Source organism: Zea mays, chromosome 3 (genome assembly GCF_902167145.1).
Source record: "Zea mays cultivar B73 chromosome 3, Zm-B73-REFERENCE-NAM-5.0, whole genome shotgun sequence".
Lineage (NCBI taxonomy): Eukaryota > Viridiplantae > Streptophyta > Magnoliopsida > Poales > Poaceae > Zea > Zea mays.
In genome coordinates, this window is record NC_050098.1 from 4,416,330 (window position 1) to 4,436,835 (window position 20,506).

General features: G+C 44.0%; 1 protein-coding gene across 2 annotated transcripts; it reads right to left on the reverse strand.

Moving 5' to 3' along the window:
* Nucleotides 1-58: 58 nt before the first annotated feature.
* Nucleotides 59-9,990, reverse strand: LOC103649605 (casein kinase I). Of its 2 annotated transcripts, XM_008675342.2 has the most exons (17): nucleotides 9,789-9,855; nucleotides 9,631-9,674; nucleotides 5,503-5,637; nucleotides 5,347-5,420; nucleotides 5,171-5,240; nucleotides 4,952-5,007; nucleotides 4,797-4,868; nucleotides 4,614-4,708; nucleotides 4,450-4,516; nucleotides 4,232-4,361; nucleotides 3,907-4,125; nucleotides 3,243-3,385; nucleotides 2,994-3,168; nucleotides 2,663-2,753; nucleotides 992-1,149; nucleotides 623-811; nucleotides 59-525 (listed from the first exon to the last, which is right to left on the reverse strand). In XM_008675342.2, the coding sequence occupies exons 2-17, from the start codon at nucleotides 9,631-9,633 to the stop codon at nucleotides 466-468; spliced, it is 1,737 nt and encodes a 578-aa protein (XP_008673564.1). In that variant the 5' UTR covers nucleotides 9,634-9,674; nucleotides 9,789-9,855; the 3' UTR covers nucleotides 59-465. The 2 variants fall into 2 exon arrangements, with proteins under 2 accessions (XP_008673564.1, NP_001311193.1); NM_001324264.1 differs by lacking the exon at nucleotides 9,631-9,674 and having other exon boundaries at nucleotides 71-525; nucleotides 9,789-9,990.
* Between the last annotated feature and the right edge of the window lie 10,516 nt (nucleotides 9,991-20,506).

The window sequence follows — 20,506 nt, forward strand, 5'->3', positions numbered from 1 at the left end:
TTACAAAAGCAATGATCTTCAAAAGACAAGAACCTTTTATAATTTGGGGGGAGGGGAGTAGCTATTGATCTGTAACTTGAATAGATGAATGAAGAAAAAGCTACAAATTCCATCTTTGTAATTCGAAACAACATTGTAAAAAATTCGACTTTATATACATGGCAACCGTCCAGCAGGTACACTTCTACATTCTTTACAGCACAACCTAATACTTTGGATAATTTATACACAGCCCAATTAAAAAAAAAGGCATACCGCAATGTTCTTTTGCTCCATGGTAGAGATTAGCGAAACACAACAGACTTTGCTTTCTTTTTTCCTCATATATAGGTTACCTTTTGTTAGTTGCAGGTAAGTAGGTTAGCAGAGTTTTCAGCTTCAAAATGCCCCATTGATATCATAAAACCACCTGTATTTGATATCAATATACCTCTCAGCAACCAGACCAAATCGTGAAAACGGGCTTCAGGACACCGATCTTCCATAACAGATGGAAGCTAGGTATAGGTTGTTGGACCATTTGTCCTGTAAATAGATTGATCAGGAGGTATAATAAATACAAAACCCCTTACCTAGAGCTCACAAAATTCACATCGAAAAAGGAGTGAGAAAGGTAAGCTACCTTCACATGCTGGCTAGGAAAAGCAGATGTTCTCAGGGTCTCCTGTGTTTCATCAGTAGGCTTTCTCCTTGGTATGCTCAAGATAAAGGCCGCCTGGTCCCATGTGGCAGCCGTTGCCGTAATGCGATAGCCATTGTCCCAACGCATGTGGATGCCCTCACTTGGATATAAGAAATCAAGCTCCACTACCTACAAAATAAATTGGTGCGTTCGGTATAGTGTTTCAGTAATGGAACTTTTGTGATTCTCAATTCGCATATCCATACGATCTTAAATTCTTTCAGATTAATTTCAGCAGATCTACCGATCTATTTCATTCCACTGTAAGGTTGTGGACACTTAAGACCAAGGGCACAGTAACACATATACCTGAGAAGTGAAACCAGCATTGCGGGACATGACAACTGCCCATCGGCTTCCAGCTGTTGCCATAGCAGTGACATAGAAGCCCTCCTTCCACTTTTTGTTTATCCATTTGAAAGGAAATGTATCACTTACTTTGTAGGACTGCTGGGCATATTGTGTTCCTGGAGAACAGAAAACCAGAGTCATTACTTGTTTATTTAGGGCTAGTTTGGAAACTTAAATCCCCTCTGGGATTCCCGGGGATTGAGTAGCTCATTTTCCGACAAACACCGGTAATTCCAGAGGGGATTTAAGTTTCCAAACTAGCCCTTATATACCAATAGCAACAACAATATCCTAGGGTTCCCATTCCCACATTAGATAGCATCAAACCAAAAGGCAAATATGCGTAGTACAGATTCCTATAGTTTATCAGTTACTGTCAAGAAAAGATCGAGCTTATCAGGATGAAAGCTTAAGCAACTCCGTCATGAGGCAGTTGTTACCATGGTTCTTACAGTAGATGCTAAAGGATTAACTTCAAGGTTTAGATGCCAAGGATCAGAAACAAGGTTATTATGGCAGCAAGACAAGAGGTGGCTAGTCACCCCCTTCCAATTTAGACCCCAACGTGGAGTAGAAAGAAAAAAGGATAAGGAAAAAGAAAAAAATGAAGGTGAAGAGGATAAGAAGGGGACTGGCCCGGCCCACTAAACAGCTCATACACCTCTCCCATTGATTAACCTCCCTGTGGTTCCCCCAATTCACCATCCAGAGCCACCACTCCCCCTCAGCCCCTCGCCCCCTCCTATGCACAGTGCACTCTCTCCACGCCTTTGCTCCTCTCGGATCTTACAAAACACATATGACGCCCACAACTCCCCCTGCGTCATTCCCTTTCATCACTGCTCTGCGCTCTAAGATCCACTGCTGCAGCTGCCCCCTTCCCCAGATCGACCATGCCACAGCTGACCGGGGGCTGCAGGTTCTTGGCCTTGCTGGCCAGTCCCCAACCGTTCTTCTTCCGTTAAAAAAAAATTGTTCTCCCCATCTCCCTCCCTCTGTTTTTCTGATATTTTTTTTGTCGTGGCGGACAGAAAGCCCAGAATCCTAGCATGCCTCATCGCTTAAGCGATGCTTTGAAAACCATGATCACAAAAGAAAGGTGTTAAAAAGTTGAGGGATGGATGTGGTGCCATATTTCGACACACTGGTGAAGCTTCATTGAGGTGTGCCATGGCCCTCCTTAATTTTCCATATTGCTTTGAAGTTCTATACTTAACCATGTTTAAACATTGCTAATTGAGCTATTTTAGCACTCGTGGCCCCCTCTAATATTTATGAGATGCTGTTTCCACAGGAGATTTGTGAGATGATTCTTGACACTAGATAATATGCAATGAATTTCCTGTCACCAAGTATGTTCTGCACTCTAGGTGTAGAGAATTAGGGGAACACCTCATACCCATTGTGGAATCACGAGGATCCATGTGGGAAGCTGAGGACGCGCGCGCACAGAGGGAGGGATCCACGGACGAGGACACACTCAAGCAGGCAAGCACGCAGGAGAAGACGCGGAGGAGCAGGCACACACGCGGGTGTTGTGAACGCACAGCCGTGGAATCCGCAGCACGGGAAAGAGGCTAGGGCAGATGAAACAAACGGAAGGCAACCTGGATGATACCATGTAATTACCTCTTGACATAATCACCAAAGAGCTTCCATTATTCGCACCAGCCAGTGCAGTGATATAGAAATTTCTCTCCCACTGTTCCATTATCCATTCCTAACACAGTACAAGCAAGTTAAAAACTGTAACAGCATAAAACACCACTATGCAAATGACAATGAGACATCATTGATGATATATAATCAGTAAAGTGTTGACGTACAATCATAAACAAAGAACAGTAAACCTTTGAAGGTTTTTTCTCTAAAACAAGCAGGAGAGCTGAATATCATTATATTAAGAAAAAAAAGAAAGAACCCTTACAGATCTTTGAAGTCAACAAAATTGATCACTTACCTTGTGAAGAAAGTAACTAGAAAGTTCGTATACTTGAGATGTAAAACCAGTGCCAGCATCCATAATTAAAGCCCACAGGTTTGAGCTGGAGGCAACTGAACTAATAAACAAGCCATCTTCGTTCCCCTTTTGAATATGCTGCACCAATCTATTATCGGCTACGTTGTAGTGGTACCTGATAAACAAATGTGGCAAGACAATGGAAAATTCATGTTACTGCCATTATGCAGATATGTGCATCATGCTGACCTCTGTTTCATAGGTCGACGGGCATTGTAGACACTAATCCACTGAGTTGCCGGCATCCCCATTCTGATCTTTTTCTTAGGTTGCTCATCATCATTTTCGTCCACTATTAAGCGACCTCTCTTCTGCCCAACCTGATATACTAGCTGGCAGATATCCGACCAAGCATAGGCATTAGGCAGATAACTTTTGTTGCATGGATGTAGAAGGATATGATTTATAACATGCAATTGAAATTGAAAATGCAGGATAAACTATTGTATGTTTTGCCAATTCATTATCTTTTCAATTACATGACATGTTAGGCACTGAAAGAGATTGCCCTTTACTCTAAAAGGCAAATGACTCCATATGGCCCATAATAGCAATACTATATTTTCATTATCACGTAAGCCATAGACAGTATTTAGCACATCACACTATCGACATCAGATCAAAATTGATTTTATATGTATGATATGCATATTCCCCCGCCCTAAAGTTTAAGCCACAGGGTTATACCAACGTAGTGAACAGACAACAGAGATTCTTGGCGAATAATGGTTTTTAACATATATTGCTACGTAGCTAATGGAATCATGAATATCTCAGCAAATACTGAGGGCATGGTTGCAAGTCCTTAGAGCTAACAAAAATAAAGAGATCACAGTTCAGAGGATTAATGTACCTTTTGGGCACCATCAGTGTTTATCGGTCTTATGTCTGGATTTGGGCCAACAATACCATCAAAAAGAGAGATGCACCTAGCATAATTTGGTTCTTCATCAAATTTCAAGTTCACGACATACTCAACAAAATTCCGGAAAGGTTGTGGACAGATTCCACACAGAGACTCCGGAGATGTCGCCATCTTTTTCTTGCAGACAAGAAAACCTTTGTTCTCTCCCTAAATTGATTGAAGAATAACAGATAAAAAATTTGTGAGTATTTAAATAAAAACAAAAAAAGAGTAGGAGTAAGAAAAAGGTGAGCAGAACATCAACTACACTAACTTGGTATCCTTGCCAAGGGAGGCGGCCACGGAGAAGAAAAATAAGAGTGTATGCGAGGGATTCAAGATCATCTCTCCTACTCCCAGTTCTTCCCAAGTGGGCATGCACGCTAGCATAGCGAACAGTTCCCCTGTTTATGAAGCAAACACAAATGTCAAAAGTATTCAATGAAATAACGTGAGTGGTAAAGCATATCATACTAATATTCCCAACCGAACCTAAAAATATCAGGTCTCTGATCATATTCAACATGGTGCCCCGTACCAGCATCCTTCCATTTAGTTGCTGCAATAGTATACAAAATAATATATTAAAAAGAAACGACATAAATATCCGACACCAAATAGACCTAGTACATAAGTTGAATCTAATTACAACTTACCCAATCCAAGGTCAACAAGAAAAAGCTTCTTCTCCTCTGGGGTACCAGGAGGACCAAGCAAGAAGTTCTCAGGCTTCACATCACCATGGACATACCTGTGTCATATACGCATCTTATGAGATCCACTTTTAAAACAACCATATAAGAAAAAAAGTTCCATCTCAACAACAGAAAGCAGATCACCCTTTAGAGTGCATCTTTTCCAGTATGGAGATTGCCTCTATACCTATGCAAGCAACCATCTCAACAGACATCCTGTAAAAGACAAGCTCAGGAATGATTGGAAAGATCAAATAGAAACAGTGAAGTGTAATTGCAAAGAATGTGCAGATACCCACGAGTGGGAATTATTATTCCAAACATCCCATAGGCTTGGTCCCAAAATATCCATAACCTACATGCAAACCAAATCGGATTAACAAGAACCAAGTTTGTTAATAGTTGTCAACGAAAGAGGACCAAAAGAAGATTTGCACCAATACCATCTGCCTATCTAATATCTATATTAACATGTGCATAACAAGTGAAACAAATATAAGAAGGTTCATTGCCCAAACCATGATGTAAAACTCTCCCTGCTTTCCTTTGTAGTGTACCCGTGGGACACCATGGTTCCCACTAAGAGTGCTGCCAAAGGGGCACATAAGCAACACAGGTTAAATGTACCCCAAGAAATAACTAGAACCATAAAGTATTACACGAATTGAAAGGATATTATCAACTCAATACTTACTTGTAAACTTGCCACTCATAAGGAGCTCCAAAGTTGCAACCTTTGCTGGATTGGTGTTCAAATTTCAGTGCAACCTAACAAATATAGAAGCATGAAAATTGATGGAACTACGTTTTTTCCAGTTCCAACACTAATCATTTATGGAGATATAGTGACCTCTAAAGCATTTGAACCAGGGTTACGGTCACTGAGACGAGGAGCTGAAATACGTCGACCAACGTATACTTGTCCAAATCCTCCCTTTCCAAGCTTCCTTTCAAGTCTATAGGTTGGTGAATTCCCAATGTGTACCTGTTTCAAGCATGTGTGTGAGCATCTGGAGCAAATGAGCAGATAGCTGAACAAATCATGCAACCACAAATAAAACACACCAATAACTGAACTATCTACCCCAAATTTAAATCCAGGTAACATTATATAGCATGATACAATATATAATGAAGATATACATGGAATCAATTGAGAATATATTAGATTGATATTTGGAATCATACTAATATATTTAATCTGTGCCTACAAAAACTGCTACAGTGTGCCTCCCCATGGCACGCAACAAACCCATTTAGCCCAAAAATACCTTCTATGTTCTACCAGCATATCAATGTATGGATTGAAATGCAGGAATTTCAAAGGATGGTATATTTCTGGCACAAATCAAAAGAAATTCCACTGAGAACAGAGTGAAATAATCAAAACAGCAGAGCCCCCAATTCAAGGGCATACTACTACCTCTGAAAACGAGAAATGATGAATGTAACAAAGATTCATCACAGGACAAGGCAGAGAAAACAGCACTTTGAGACTAGGGAAACCAAGTCTCCTAAAATATGTGCAAATTGCTTATATATTGTGATGGTAGTGTACAGTAACATTTTTTTAGAAGCATATCCTGCAGACAAAATCATTGTTATTAAAACGTCGTTTAAACGACGTTTAAGCGTCGTTTAAGCGGTAGAACGTGATTAGAATCTAAAACGTCCGCACGTTCTAAAAAAACTGGTGTTGAACGTCCGTTTCGGACGTTTAAGCGTCGTGTAAGCGTTCTACGGACGTTCTATGACGTTTTAAGCGTTCTACGGACGTTCTATGTGCTAGTGGGCCTTCCTGGGCCTTTAGTCGCTCCCGCCAGCTACCGCCGTCCTCAGCCCAGCCGCTGCGCCGCAGAACGCGCAGAGCTCTCACGCCCATAGGGCAGTGCGCTCCCTCCTCCCTCTTCCCTCCGCCCATAGGGCAGTGCGCTGCCACTCCATTGCTTCACAGGCCAGTGCGTCACCGCCGCTCCAGTGCTCCACAGGCCAGTGCGCCAGCCGCCTCTGCGCCACTGCTCCATTGCTCCACAGGCCAGTGCACCAGCCGCCTCTGCTCCAGTGCTCCACACGCTACCTCTGCGCCAGCCGCCAGTGTGGCTGCCCAGTGCTCCAGCCGCCAGTGCCCATTGCTTCACAGACCAGCAGCTGAGGGACTAACCTGTAACCTCTGCGCCAGCCACTCTGCCTCACCTCTGCGCCAGCCCCAAGATTTGTTGATTTTGCTCACATTGAATCAATCTCTATTTGCTGAGAGTGAATTTCAATTTCAACTTATGTATGAACTTATTCTATATTTGAAATTCTATGTCAAGTCTGAAAAGACGTTTCAACGTTCGTTTAAACGTTTAAACGTTGAAAAGTTGGTTCATAACGTTTTAACGTTTTACCGCTTTAATAACCATGGACAAAATGATGCCCAACACAGCCATTTCTCTGTTTTTGTTTTCTAAATTGTTAAATACAATGTCCAATGGCATGCGGAAATATAGAGTATTGATGTTGCATAAAACTATAAATGCTGCTAACATTGGCATGCATGGCAATCTAGAATGTTCATTTAACCACTCTAGTTTTACAGACTGCAGAGATATGTGAGTCCAGCTATACATAGAAGAAAGAACACAAAGAAACAAAAAAATGAAAAGATAAATTACCAAATTTCACTCACTATCAACACACATACAACATGATCAGTACATCTACGGCATGGAAAAGGTTCTGAAACTACAAATAATGACATTTATTGTTAGAACCTTAACCCCCCCCCCCCCCCACCCCAAGTCTACCAGTTAATAGACAATCATCTCCTTCAGTCGTAATCAATAGTAAACTCCATAATCCATATAAGTCCATAGAAAGTGGCAAACGGAAACTATTAAAATAATGACATATTGGAACATGATGAAGCAGAATTCACCCCACTCGAGACAAACTAAAATAAATGAGCAATGACAAAAAGGCCCGTGCACAATACATATCAATTTCCAAAATAACGGATTCATTAAATTCATCCGCGTGAGTAAGACTAACTGCAGCGCTTCCCGCGCCCCCTCCCCCTACGCTACTGCAGCGGCAACAAGACAATGCTAAACACCGCAACAGCTATCGTCCCTCCCCCTACGCTACTGCAGCGGCAACAGGACAATGCTAAACACCGCAACAGCTATCGCTATCTGCTCCTCTATGTGCTACAGTCCTAGGGGAGCGCACAGTGTCGGGTACCCAGGAACCAAGTGCCCAAAGTAGGCCCAAAGCCTTTTAACGGCCCAGTTGCCGACCAACCTCCGCCAAGCAACCCAGCGAGGCAGAACAGCCGACCAACCCTCTGCCGAGCAACCCTGCGAGGCGGAGCGGCCGACCAACCCTCTGCCAAGCAACCCTACGAGACGGAGCGACCGACCAAACATTCGCCGAGCAACCTAGCAAGACGGAGCGACCGACCAACTCCTTGCCGAGCAACCCTGCAAGGCGGAGCAGCCGATCATCCCTCCTTCGAGCAACCCTGCGAGGCGGAGCGGCCGATCATCCCTCCTTCGAGCAACCCTGCGAGGCGGAGCCGCCGACCATCACTCCTTCGAGCAACCCTGCAAGGCGGAAGGGCCGATCCAGTACTGCTGACCCACGTTAGCACGACAAGACCTCTCCCACGTCCAGACCATAGGCACGGCATACCGAAGGGCGCCGAGAGGTCACGACCAACATGATTGTATGCCGCCGCGTACGATCTCAGGCGCATCCCCACTGCCTTGTGGGGCCGATCAACCCCAGTCATGGGGGACCTCAGCACTAGAGTCTCTACAGTAACCCACATACCAGAAAGGACGAGACGATACACCATACCGGGTGTATGCCTACGCACGCATGAAGGTGATGCAAGGCTCATGACAGAAGACGAAGCTGCTCCACACACGACCCCGAAGCATACTGTAAGTCTACCCTGCGGGGCCTGCCAAGTGCCACTATGTCAGCATTGGACTCGCTACAGGAACCTACATACCACACGGATGAAGCGGTACGCCATACCGGGAGTGCGGCTACGCACGACCCTACGAGAGACGTCAGAAGGACAACGCCATTCAAGGGCAACAGACCACGCTCCCATCAGTAGAATACAAGTCCCCACTATAAGGTCCTACCATTGAGTTATAAAAGTGCAGGACCCTCTCCTTCACACACACACCAGCTGTAACACAGTCCCCAAGCAATACACTAAACTGGGCTAGGGCGCGAGCCTGAACCAGTATAACTCTCGGTCTCAAACCCTCTTCTCGAATCTCTGCAATTCATCATTCGAAGTGAGTCCGTGCTAGCACCCCCACCGAACACAAATTCTCCCTGATTTCTGAAACCACGACACACAGTGAATCGCCAGATGAAGGGGTGCGGCAGCCGGACCCCTTGCGTCGATTTGTGTGCAAGACAATATTTGTTACTTGTTAGTTGAGGAAAAATAGATAAAGAATGATGAATAGGTATGGAAAATGATATTTTATGGTTGTAGTGGGGTATAGGGGGAAAATTTAGGGGGGAACCGCTGCAGAGGGTAGAGATATAGGGGAAAGAGATTGGCGACGTGGGATAGTGGGACATAGGGGGCGGGGAGCAATATAGAGTAAACCTTTGAAGAGAGTCTAACATCTCCTACAACTACTGCAATTGACCAGAGACCATTTATAGAGGTACTTCAAACTAGCAAACACTTTCCACGCAAAATCCAGCAGTTCAAATTGCAATTCTAATGATACACCATTTATATATAGTTCACCAGTCAGATCTCTAGGCAGTACAGAAACTTGAATCCTACCCTAGCTTCAGAATTGTTCTATCTAGGATCAAAATAGTTCGGGAAACTGTGCATGTATACATTTGTTGTCTTGGCAGCTATGTTTGCTTCCCTTTTAGGTTCTCAACTTCTCACAGGTGTTAATTTGCCTAGCAACAACCACCTAACCAACTCAGTGTGCAACAAACATACCATCTCAGTATCTCGCCATCCTTGGGTTATCAATCGAACCGAATCTGGTCGCAGTCCGCAGTCCTCAGCGTTTAATCAAGCAACAGAACACTAAGGGCCCCGAAATTTCCATAATAAGCATCTACGAAGGGAGAGACCAGGGGCATTCTAGAGCTTACCGTCTGGGGCAACGGAGGAGTGGCCCCGTCGTCTCCTGCGGCGGCGGCGGCGGCGGCGCCCGCCCTGTCCCCGCTCCGCCCGCCGCTGTCAAACTCGTCCATCCCTTCGCCCCGCCCCCACCTCCGCTGCTGTCGCTGCGACTGCGCTGCTGCTACAGCACCAGACACCACGTGGGTCGCGGTCCGAGTACTGGATTCCGCTGCGGCCGCCCTCCACGCCTCGGCACGAGCAACCGCGGGGCGCTAGCATCCGTCACGGACTCAGCCCCACGACCGGCCCGCGTCCGGAGAGGAGATCGGGCCGAGCGGCGAGCCGATACCGGCAGAGACGCGGGCACGCTGGGCTAGGGTTTAGTCCCCGGCGGCGGATGAGGCGGTCGGCGGGAGGGCGGCGATGGGGACGGTGGTCGAGGACGAGGAGAGCAAAGGAGGAAGCACGAGCGCACGGGACGGCGCAGCCGCAGACGCACGGGGAATGTGGTGTGGGAAAAAAAATACTTCCCGACTACTACTATTCCACGCGCTGTTTTGTGCTTTCTGCAGTTCCGCCTGGCCCAGGAGCTTGGCTATGAGGTAAGTAGAGATTCACTTTAAAAATTACAATTTCAGTTTTCACCTTTATCAATAAATAACTTCAAAAAAGATTGATAATATAGGATTTAAGAACGTTTGGCTAGCACATAGACTTCAGCTTCTGTAATACAATTAATTTCTATAAATTTTCTTAATTAACCTTGATAATTAGCAGACGAAAAAATAGACATACATCGATAGGTCATGTTATTGATGACATGGTGGGTAATTTTGGTGCACCGCCATAATGAGGTATAAAAATAATGTTTTGAAGCACCCATTGAAGAGTTTCAAAAAATTATGAAACTGGCCTATAGTTTCTAAAAATTTATGAAATTGACCTCTCGTAAAGCTGGACTTGTTTAGATAGAAAAAACTGAAACAGACTTAAATTTTTTTAAGTAAAGCTCTCCTAAACAAGACCTTAATATATGTCATATCGAACGTTTGAATGCGAAAAATGACTATTAATGAAAGGGAAATAGGGTCAAACCTTTTTCATATGAATTTTGGTGGTTGAATTGCCCAACACAAATCATTGAACTAACTAGTTTGCTCTAGAATATATGTTCTACAGGTGCCAAAGGTTCACAACAAACCAATACAAAGATAAAAGAAAGGGTTCAAAACAAATGAGGAAAGTTAAACCGAAGGCTGCCCTGGTCTGGCGCACCGGACTGTCCGGTGTGCCACCGAACAGTGTCCGGTGCACCAGGGTGGATCAACTCAAACTTGCTAGCTTCGGGAATTTGGGGAAGCCACTCCGCTATAATTCACCGGACTGTCCGGTGTGCCAGCGGAGCAACGGCTACTTCGCGCCAACAGTCGTCTGCAAAGGAACAGTAAAAGTGAACAGTGCGCGCCTGCGCGCAGAAGTCAGAGCAGTGCCAGAAGGCGCACCGGACAGTGAACAGGACCTGTCCGGTGCACCACCGGACTGTCCGTTGGCCCCACATGTCAGAGCTCCAACGGTCGAACCCTAACGATTGGGTGACGTGGCTGGCGCACCGGACAGTGTCCGGTGGCGCACCGGACTGTCTGGTGTGCCATACGACTGCAACCATCCCCAACGACCACTTTGGTGGTTGGGGCTATAAATACCCCCAACCACCACTCATTCAAGGTATCCAAGTTTTCAGCCATTGCATTCAATACAAGAGCTCTAGACTTCACTCCAAGACACAAACAAAGGGATCAAATCCTCTCCCAAGTCCAAAGATCATTCCAATCAAATAGTGACTAGTGAGAGAGACAATTGTGTTCATTTGAGTTCTTGCGCTTGGATCGCCTTTCTTCTTCTTTCTTTCTTGTTCCCAACTCAATTGTATTCAAGGCAAGAGACACTAATTGTGTGGTGGTCCTTGTGGGGACTTAATGTCCCGATTGATTGAGAAGAGAAGCTCACTCGGTCTAAGTGATCGTTTGAGAGAGGGAAAGGGTTGAAAGAGACCCGGTCTTTGTGACCACCTCAACGGGGAGTAGGTTTGCAAGAACCGAACCTCGGTAAAACAAGTCACTGTGTCATCCGCCTTATTTTCTTGTGATTTGTTTTCGCCCTCTCTTTCGGACTCGTTTATATTTCTAATGCTAATCTTGGCTTGTAGTTGTGCTTAAGTTTATAATTTTTAGATTCTGCCTATTCACCCCCCTCTAGGTGACTTTCAATTGGTATCATAGCCTGGTGCTTCATTAGAGCCTAACCGCTCGAAGTGATGTTGGGAGATCATGTTAAGAAGGAGATGATGACCGGCGAGAAGCCCGCTACAAGTCTCGGGAAGGCTCCATCAAGGGAGTCCGGCTCCAAAGGAAAGGGAGAATCACACTCCCACAACAAGTCGCATCGGAATGGCGACAAGAAGAAGAAGATGAAGAAGGTGGTCTACTATGAGACCGATTCTTTCGTCGCCATCCACCTCCGGCTCCGACGCGCCGTCCGTAACTTCTAAGCGCCATGAGCGCAAGAAGTTTAGTAAGATTCCCCTACGCTACCCTCGCATTTCTAAACGTACTCCATTACTTTCCGTTCTATTAGGCAAACCACCGGTTTTTGACGGTGAAGATTATAACATGTGGAGTGATAAAATGAGGCATCACCTAACCTCACTCCACACTAGTATTTGGGACATTGTTGAGTTTGGAGTGCAGGTACCATCCGTAGGGGATGAAGACTATGATTCGGACGAGGTTGCCCAAATCCAGCACTTCAACTCCCAAGCCACCACTATACTCCTCGCCTCTCTAAGTCGAGAGGAGTATAATAAGGTGCAAGGGTTGAAGAGCGCCAAAGAGATTTGGGACGTGCTCAAGACTGCGCACGAAGGAGACGAGGTGACAAAGATCACCAAGAGGAAAACGATCGAGGGGAGCTCGGTCGTTTTATGCTCAACCAAGGAGAAGACCCGCAAGCCATGTACAACCAGCTAAAAACCTTGGTTAACCAAGTGCGCAACCTCGGGAGCACCAAATGGGATGACCATGAGATGGTCAAGGTTATTCTTAGATCACTCGTATTTCTTAACCCTACTCAAGTTCAACTAATTCATGGTGATCCAAGATATAAACTAATGTCTCCCGAGGAAGTAATAGGAAAATTTGTGAGCTTTGAATTGATGATCAAAGGCTCCAAGAAGATCATCGAGCAAGGCGCCTCCTCTTCCGTACCCGAGGCACAACCCGTTGCATTCAAGGCAATGGAGGAGAAGAAAGAAGACTCTACACCGAGTAGGGTCCCCATCGATGCCTCCAAGCTCGACAATGAGGAAATGGCGCTCATCATCAAGAGCTTCCGCCAAATCCTCAAGCAAAGAAGGGGGAAAGACTACAAGCCCCACTCTAAGAAAGTATGCTACAAATATGGTAAGCTCGGTCATTTTATTGCTAAATGTCTTTTGTCTAGTGATAGTGACAGGGATAACGACAAGAGGGGGAAGAAGGAGAAGAAGAGATATTACAAGAAGAAAGGCAGCGATGCCCATGTTTGCCGGGAGTGGGACTCCGACGAGAGCTCCACCGACTCCTCCGATGAGGATGCCGCAAACATCACTGTCAACAAGGGTCTTCTCTTCCCCAACGTCGGCCACAAGTGCCTCGTGGCAAAGGACGGCAAGAAGAAGAAGGTAAAATCAAGATCCTCCACTAAGTATGCAACTTCTAGTGATGAGGATAATTCTAGTGATGATGAGGACAACTTGCTTACTCTTTTTGCCAATCTTAACATGCAACAAAAAGAGAAATTGAATGAATTGATTAGTGCTATTCATGAGAAGGATGAACTCTCGGATAGCCAAGAGGACTTCCTTATTAAGGAAAACAAAAAGCATGTTAAGACTAAAAATGCTTATGCTCGGGAGGTAGAGAAAAAAATGAAAAATTAACTAGTGAGCTTAGCACTTGACATGACACTATCTCCAACCTTAGAATTGAGAATGCTAATTTGATTGCTAAGGTTGAGAAGTCAAATATTTGTGATGATTCAATTACCAATCTTAGAAATGATAATGCTAGTCTAATTGCTAAGATTGAAAAATTGAATGCCTCTCTTACTAGCCTTAAGTTTGAGAATGATAAATTAATTACTAAGGCTAAGGAATTAGATGTTTGCAATGTTTCTATTTCTAATCTTAGAGATGAGAATACTATTTTACATGCTAAGATTGTTGAATTAAATAATTGCAACCCCTCTACATCTACCGTTGAGCATGTTTCTATTTGTACTAGATGTAGAGATATTAATGTTGATGCTATTCATGATCACCTTGCTATGATTAAACAACAAAATGATCATATAGCTAAATTAGATGCTAAAATTGCCGAGCATGAACTAGAAAATGAAAATTTTAAATTTGCTCGTAGCATGCTTTATAGTGGGAGATGCCCTGGCATTAAGGATGGCATTGGCTTCCAACAGGGAGACAATGTCAAGCTTAATGCCCCTCCTAAAAGATTATCTAATTTTGTTAAGGGCAAGGCTCCCATGCCTCAGGATAATGAGGGTAACATTTTATATCCTGCTGGTTATCCTGAGGATAAGATTAAGAGAATTCATGCAAAGAAGACTCATTCTCACCATGCTTTTATTTATAAGAATGAGGCTTCTAGCTCTAGGCGTTCTACACATGTTAAAATGCCTAAGAATAAAACTCCTATTGCATCAAATGATCATAATATTTCATTCAAGACCTTTGATGCTTCATATGTGCTTACTAACAAATCAGGCAAAGTAGTTGCCAAATATGTTGGGGGCAAACACAAGGGGTCAAAGACTTGTGTTTGGGTACCCAAGGTGCTTGTTTCTAATGTAAAAGGACCCAAGACCGTTTGGGTACCTAAGAACAAGGCCTAAATTTGTTTTGTAGGTTTATGCATCCGAAGGCTTAAGTTGGATCATCGACAGCGGGTGCACAGACCACATGACTGGGGAGAAAAGAATGTTCTCCTCCTATGAGAAAAACCAAGATCCCCAACGAGCTATCACATTCAGGGATGGAAATCAAGGTTTGGTCAAAGGACTTGGTGAAATTGCAATATCACCTGACCATTCTATTTCCAATGTTTTTCTTGTAGATTCTTTAGATTACAACTTGCTTTCTGTTTCTCAATTATGTAAAATGGGTTACAACTGTCTTTTTACGGATACAGGTGTTACTGTCTTTAGAAGAAGTGATGATTCAGTAGCTTTTAAGGGAGTATTAGAGGGTCAGCTATACTTAGTTGATTTCAATAGAGCTAAACTCGATACTTGCTTAATTTCTAAGACTAACATGGGTTGGCTCTGACACCGCCGACTAGCCCACGTTGGGATGAAGAATCTCCACAAGCTTCTAAAGGGAGAGCACATTTTGGGACTAACCAATGTTCATTTTAAGAAAGACAGGATTTGTAGCGCATGTCAAGCAGGGAAGCAAGTTGGTGTTCATCATCCACACAAGAACATCATGACGACTGACAGGCCACCGGAGCTACTCCACATGGATTTATTCGGCCCGATAGCTTACATAAGCATCAGTGGGAGTAAGTACTGTCTAGTTATTGTGGATGATTATTCTCACTTCACTTGGGTATTCTTTTTGCAGAAAAAATCTCAAACCCAAGAGACATTAAAGGGATTCTTGAGACGGGCTCAAAATGAGTTCGGTTTAAGGATCAAGAAAATAAGAAGCGACAATGGAATGGAGTTCAAAAATTCTCAAATTGAAGACTTTCTTGAGGAGGAGGGCATCAAGCATGAGTTCTCTTCTCCCTACACGCCACAACAAAATGGTGTAGTGGAGAGGAAGAATAGAACTCTATTAGACATGGCAAGGACCATGCTTGATGAGTACAAGACTTCGAATCGGTTTTGGGCCGAGGCGGTCAACACCGCTTGCTACGCCATCAACCGGTTATATCTACACCGAATCCTCAAGAAGACATCTTATGAACTCCTCACCGGTAAAAAGCCCAATGTTTCATATTTTAGAGTCTTTGGTAGCAAATGCTTTATTCTTGTTAAAAGAGGTAGAAAATCTAAATTTGCTCCTAAGGCTGTAGAAGGCTTTTTACTTGGTTATGACTCAAACACAAGGGCATATAGAGTCTTTAACAAGTCCACTGGACTAGTTGAAGTCTCATGTGACATTGTGTTTGATGAGACTAACGACTCTCAAGTAGAGCAAGTTGATCTTGATGATCTAGATGATGAAGAGGCTCCGTGCATCGCGCTAAGGAACATGTCCATTGGGGATGTGTGTCCTAAGGAATCCGAAGAGCCTCCACAAGCACAAGATCAACCATCTTCCTCCATGCAAGCATCTCCACCAACTCAAGATGAGGATCAAGCTCAAGAGGATGAAAATGAAGATCAAGAAGATGAGCCACCTCAAGAGAAGGACAATGATCAAGGGGGGATGCTAATGATCAAGACAAGGAAGGTGATGAAGATCCAAGGCCGCCACACCCAAGAGTCCACCAAGCAATCCAACGAGATCACCCCATGAACACCATCCTCGGTGATATTCATAAGGGGGTAACCACTCGATCTCGTGTTGCTCATTTTTGTGAACACTACTCTTTTGTTTCCTCCATTGAGCCACACAGGGTAGAGGAAGCACTTCAAGATTCGGATTGGGTGTTGGCGATGCAAGAGGAGCTCAACAACTTCACGAGGAATGAGGTATGGCATTTAGTTCCACGTCCTAACCAAAATGTTGTTGGAACCAAGTGGGTCTTCCGCAACAAGCAAGATGAGAATGGTGTGGTGACAAGGAACAAAGCCCGACTTATGGCCAAGGGGTATTCACAAGTCGAAGGTTTGGATTTTGGTGAAACCTATGCATCCGTATCTAGACTTGAGTCAATTCGTATATTACTTGCCTATGCTACTTACCATGGCTTTAAGCTTTATCAAATGGACGTGAAGAGTGCCTTCCTCAATGGACCTATCAAGGAAGAGGTCTATATTGAGCAACCTCCAGGCTTCGAAGATAGTGAGTATCCTAACCATGTGTATAAGCTCTCTAAGGCGCTTTATGGGCTCAAGCAAGCCCCAAGAGCATGGTATGAATGCCTAAGAGATTTTCTTATCACTAATGGCTTCAAAGTCGGAAAGGCCGATCCTACTCTCTTTACTAAAACAATTGAAAATGATTTGTTTGTATGCCAAATTTATGTTGATGATATCATATTTGGATCTACTAACAAATCTATTTGTGAAGAGTTTAGTAGGATCATGATACAAAAATTCGAGATGTCTATGATGGGGGAGTTGAAGTATTTTCTAGGATATCAAGTGAAGCAACTCCAAGAAGGCACCTTCATCAGCCAAACGAAATACATTCAATATATACTCACCAAGTTTGGAATGAAGATGCCAAGCCCATCAAGACACCCATGGGAACCAATGGGCATCTCGACCTCGACATGGGAGGTAAATCCGTAGATTAAAAGGTATACCGGTCAATGATAGGATCCTTACTCTATTTATGTACATCTCGACCGGATATTATGCTTTCTGTATGCATATGTGCAAGGTTCCAAGCCGATCCTAAGGAAGTTCACCTTAGGGCCGTGAAGAGAATCTTGAGATATTTAGTTCATACACCTAAGTTTGGTCTTTGGTACCCCAAGGGATCTTCATTTGATTTATTAGGATATTCCGATGCTGATTGGGCAGGGTGTAAAATTGATAGGAAGAGCACATCAGGGACTTGTCAGTTTCTAGGGAGATCCCTGGTGTCTTAGGCTTCAAAGAAACAAAACTTAGTAGCTCTTTCTACCACCGAAGTCGAGTATATTGCCATAGGCCATTGTTGTGTGCAAATGCTTTGGATAAGGCAAATGTAGCATCCCAAAAATTCAAATCCTGAAATTTTCTCAAACTTGCCCTAAAATTCAAAATGAATTTCAAATTTCGTTTCAAAATGTTTGTTTGCGAGTCGATATCAACAAATAAAATATAGTGGTCTATATTCTCTCTAAAATCCTCCTCAAAATATCCTACAAATATTTCCCCAGTGATCACCCTCAAACTCTTTCAGAAATACTGCCTAAATATTCCACCGATATATGTCCAAGTATTTTCCTCTTGAGAAATACCTCCAGAATCATTTTTCAAGTCCCTACAAATATTTTCTTCATAACTTTCTTCATGCTCATACGTATACGTATGCCTCCGGTGTCATACGGTGAGCTCTACAAGCTAATTACACTCATATAAGACAAATCCAAGCTAATCTCCCACTAATCCTCTCATCCTCCCACTAATCCTCTCATCTCGCCCCCTAATCCCCCCACCATGGCTATAAATAGAGGGGCAAGGGCCTCCTCTCATCCCACCCCAAGCCATTTCATGGCAACTCCCCCCACACCCACACGCCCACTCCCACTCCACCTTCCACACAAGCACACACTAGCACAAGGATCGTTCGATCGTTCGTCCCCCTGTTCTTAGTTTGTTCGATCGTTCGTCTGATCGTTCGATCGTTCGTCCGATCGTTCATGGTTCGTTCGTCCGTTCGTCCGATCGTTCGATCGTTCGTCCGTTCGTTCGTCCAAATAATCTTTTTCCTGCCGTTATGCTGCCGAAATTCCGATCGTTCGTTCGTCCGATCGTTTGATCGTTCGTTCGATCGTTCATGGTTCGTTCGTCCGATCGTTCGATCGTTCGTCCGTTCATTCGTCCAAATAATCCTTTTCCTGCCGTTATGCTGCCAAAATTCCGATCGTTCGTTCGTTCGATCATTCGATCGTTCATCGTTCGTTCATAGTTCCTATTCATCGTTCATCGTCCGTTCATTGTCACTATTTACCATCACTATTTACCGTTACTTTTTACCGTTTACCGTTACTTTTTACCGTTACTTTTTACTGTTACTATTTACCGTTACTATTTACCGTTACTTTTTACCGTTACTTTTTACCGTTACTATTTACCGTTGCTTTTTACCGTTACTTTTTACCGTTACTATTTACCGTTACTTTTTACCGTTACTATTTACCGTTACTATTCACCGTTACTATTCATCGATCATCCGATCACCCCAAATTTCAACTACTCATCCATCATGCTGTCCAGTCCACCTAAGACCAGCCAGACCCATATTCCAGTTATACAAACTCCGGTGACTGTGATTTTTCTTCCAGTGGGAACTTCCAATCTGGTCACTCATCCTAGGTTTCTCCAAGTTGAGCACGCTTAACTTGAGATTCCTTCGAACCAGGCTTCCAAACTCAGATTCCAATAATTCTCGTTTCTAAATTCTTATCAAACTATTCCCTATCCAACCATGCCATCCCTTAAGCATGGTTCATGTTCCAGAAAAATCCCAAAATACTCTCGTCTCATATTCTGCCTATAACTCTCCTGTTCGTATTAAGTCAGACGATTCATTCGTCACTATTCTCACCAACGGTGAACTTCGCTGTGCTACACCACATACACCCAGCTATAAATACACCCAGCTACCCTCTCCCTCTCCACACACACGCAACACCCTCAGCCAAGACAAACACCCCACTCACTCAGTTACTCCGCTCTGCCAGCTACACGCATAGTGTCGCTTCGTCTCCAGTCCACCCTCCTGGTAAGCACCTTCGCTCCACCACCAGCAGTATCTCAACACCACATGACACATATTCTACTCAAGACTCTACCCATCCATATATCACTATTCTGACCACTATACTAAATATTTGTTGGTATACTTGTTGGTTTGTATGTTTGCTTGTTCATGTTGCATAGTTATCGGAGCGTTCGTACCGTCTCGTGGAGGCCAGATCTACAAGTCTACGCCAGGAGCCAGAAGCCAGTTCCGCGAGCTCTCTTTCCCCTTCGCCGGATAAGCACGGCAATCTCACTGGATCCCTTTGATGCATAAATTACCTATGATTTTTCAACCACAACCCTCAGCCTGTTATTTTATGCATGATATGATTTTGAGACAAGTTATTATGGCCACCCAGCCGCTTGCCGCAATCAATCCCTGATATATTTGTTACAAATGATTTGAGGAAAGGTGTGAGTTTTCAAAAGAAAATGCTTTTCAAAATGTGTATGATGAAGGGTTTTCACCCTTATCACCTTGTGAGTGGGATAATCAGGGACTCCCTGGTTTAGGGGAGGGCCTAAGGTGATGGCTCAGCTGGTTTAGGCGTGAGCAGAAGGATTGTCCCCTCGTATAAGGACCGGTTTGTCATCTTTCACTACATGTACTCATGACAAGTACAACCACTCGAGACTGTGTGGGCAGTCACTCAATCTGAACTCATACGGTCCAACCCCAGGGTTATGAAGGCTAGGGAGCACCGGGAGGATAAGGAGGGGGAAAGTTTTGTCCGGTTTGGACATGGTGGTGGCCTGACTCCTTCTGGATAACCGTTAAGGTTAGGACGTGCGGGGAAAGAAAGAGATTCGGATTCAGATCTCACTGATCATGAGATCGCAGAGCCGGACTAGTGGGTAAAGTGTACACCTCTGTGCAGAGTTTGAAAACCTATTCGAATAGTCTGTGTCCACAGGAATGGACGAGTCTGGTATGGTATGGCAATTAATGTTTTGTTTTCAAAAAAAGGGGTGCGTTTGAGAAAAATGTTTTTTAAAGGTTCGACGGTTGAGCCGTGAGCTATGGTGGACGGGAAGTCCAGTAGCTATTTTTGAAAATGAAAACCAG

Bases quoted from the DNA above. Each gene is read 5' to 3' on its own strand.
- LOC103649605 (NM_001324264.1), bottom strand. From the start codon at position 9,890: ATGGACGAGTTTGACAGCGGCGGGCGGAGCGGGGACAGGGCGGGCGCC. The intron at 4,362-4,449 runs GTTCGGTTGGGA...CTTCATAAACAG, and splicing joins CAGAGACCTGATATTTTTAG to GGGAACTGTTCGCTATGCTA. The intron at 2,754-2,993 runs GTAAGTGATCAA...GTACTGTGTTAG, and splicing joins CTAGTTACTTTCTTCACAAG to GAATGGATAATGGAACAGTG.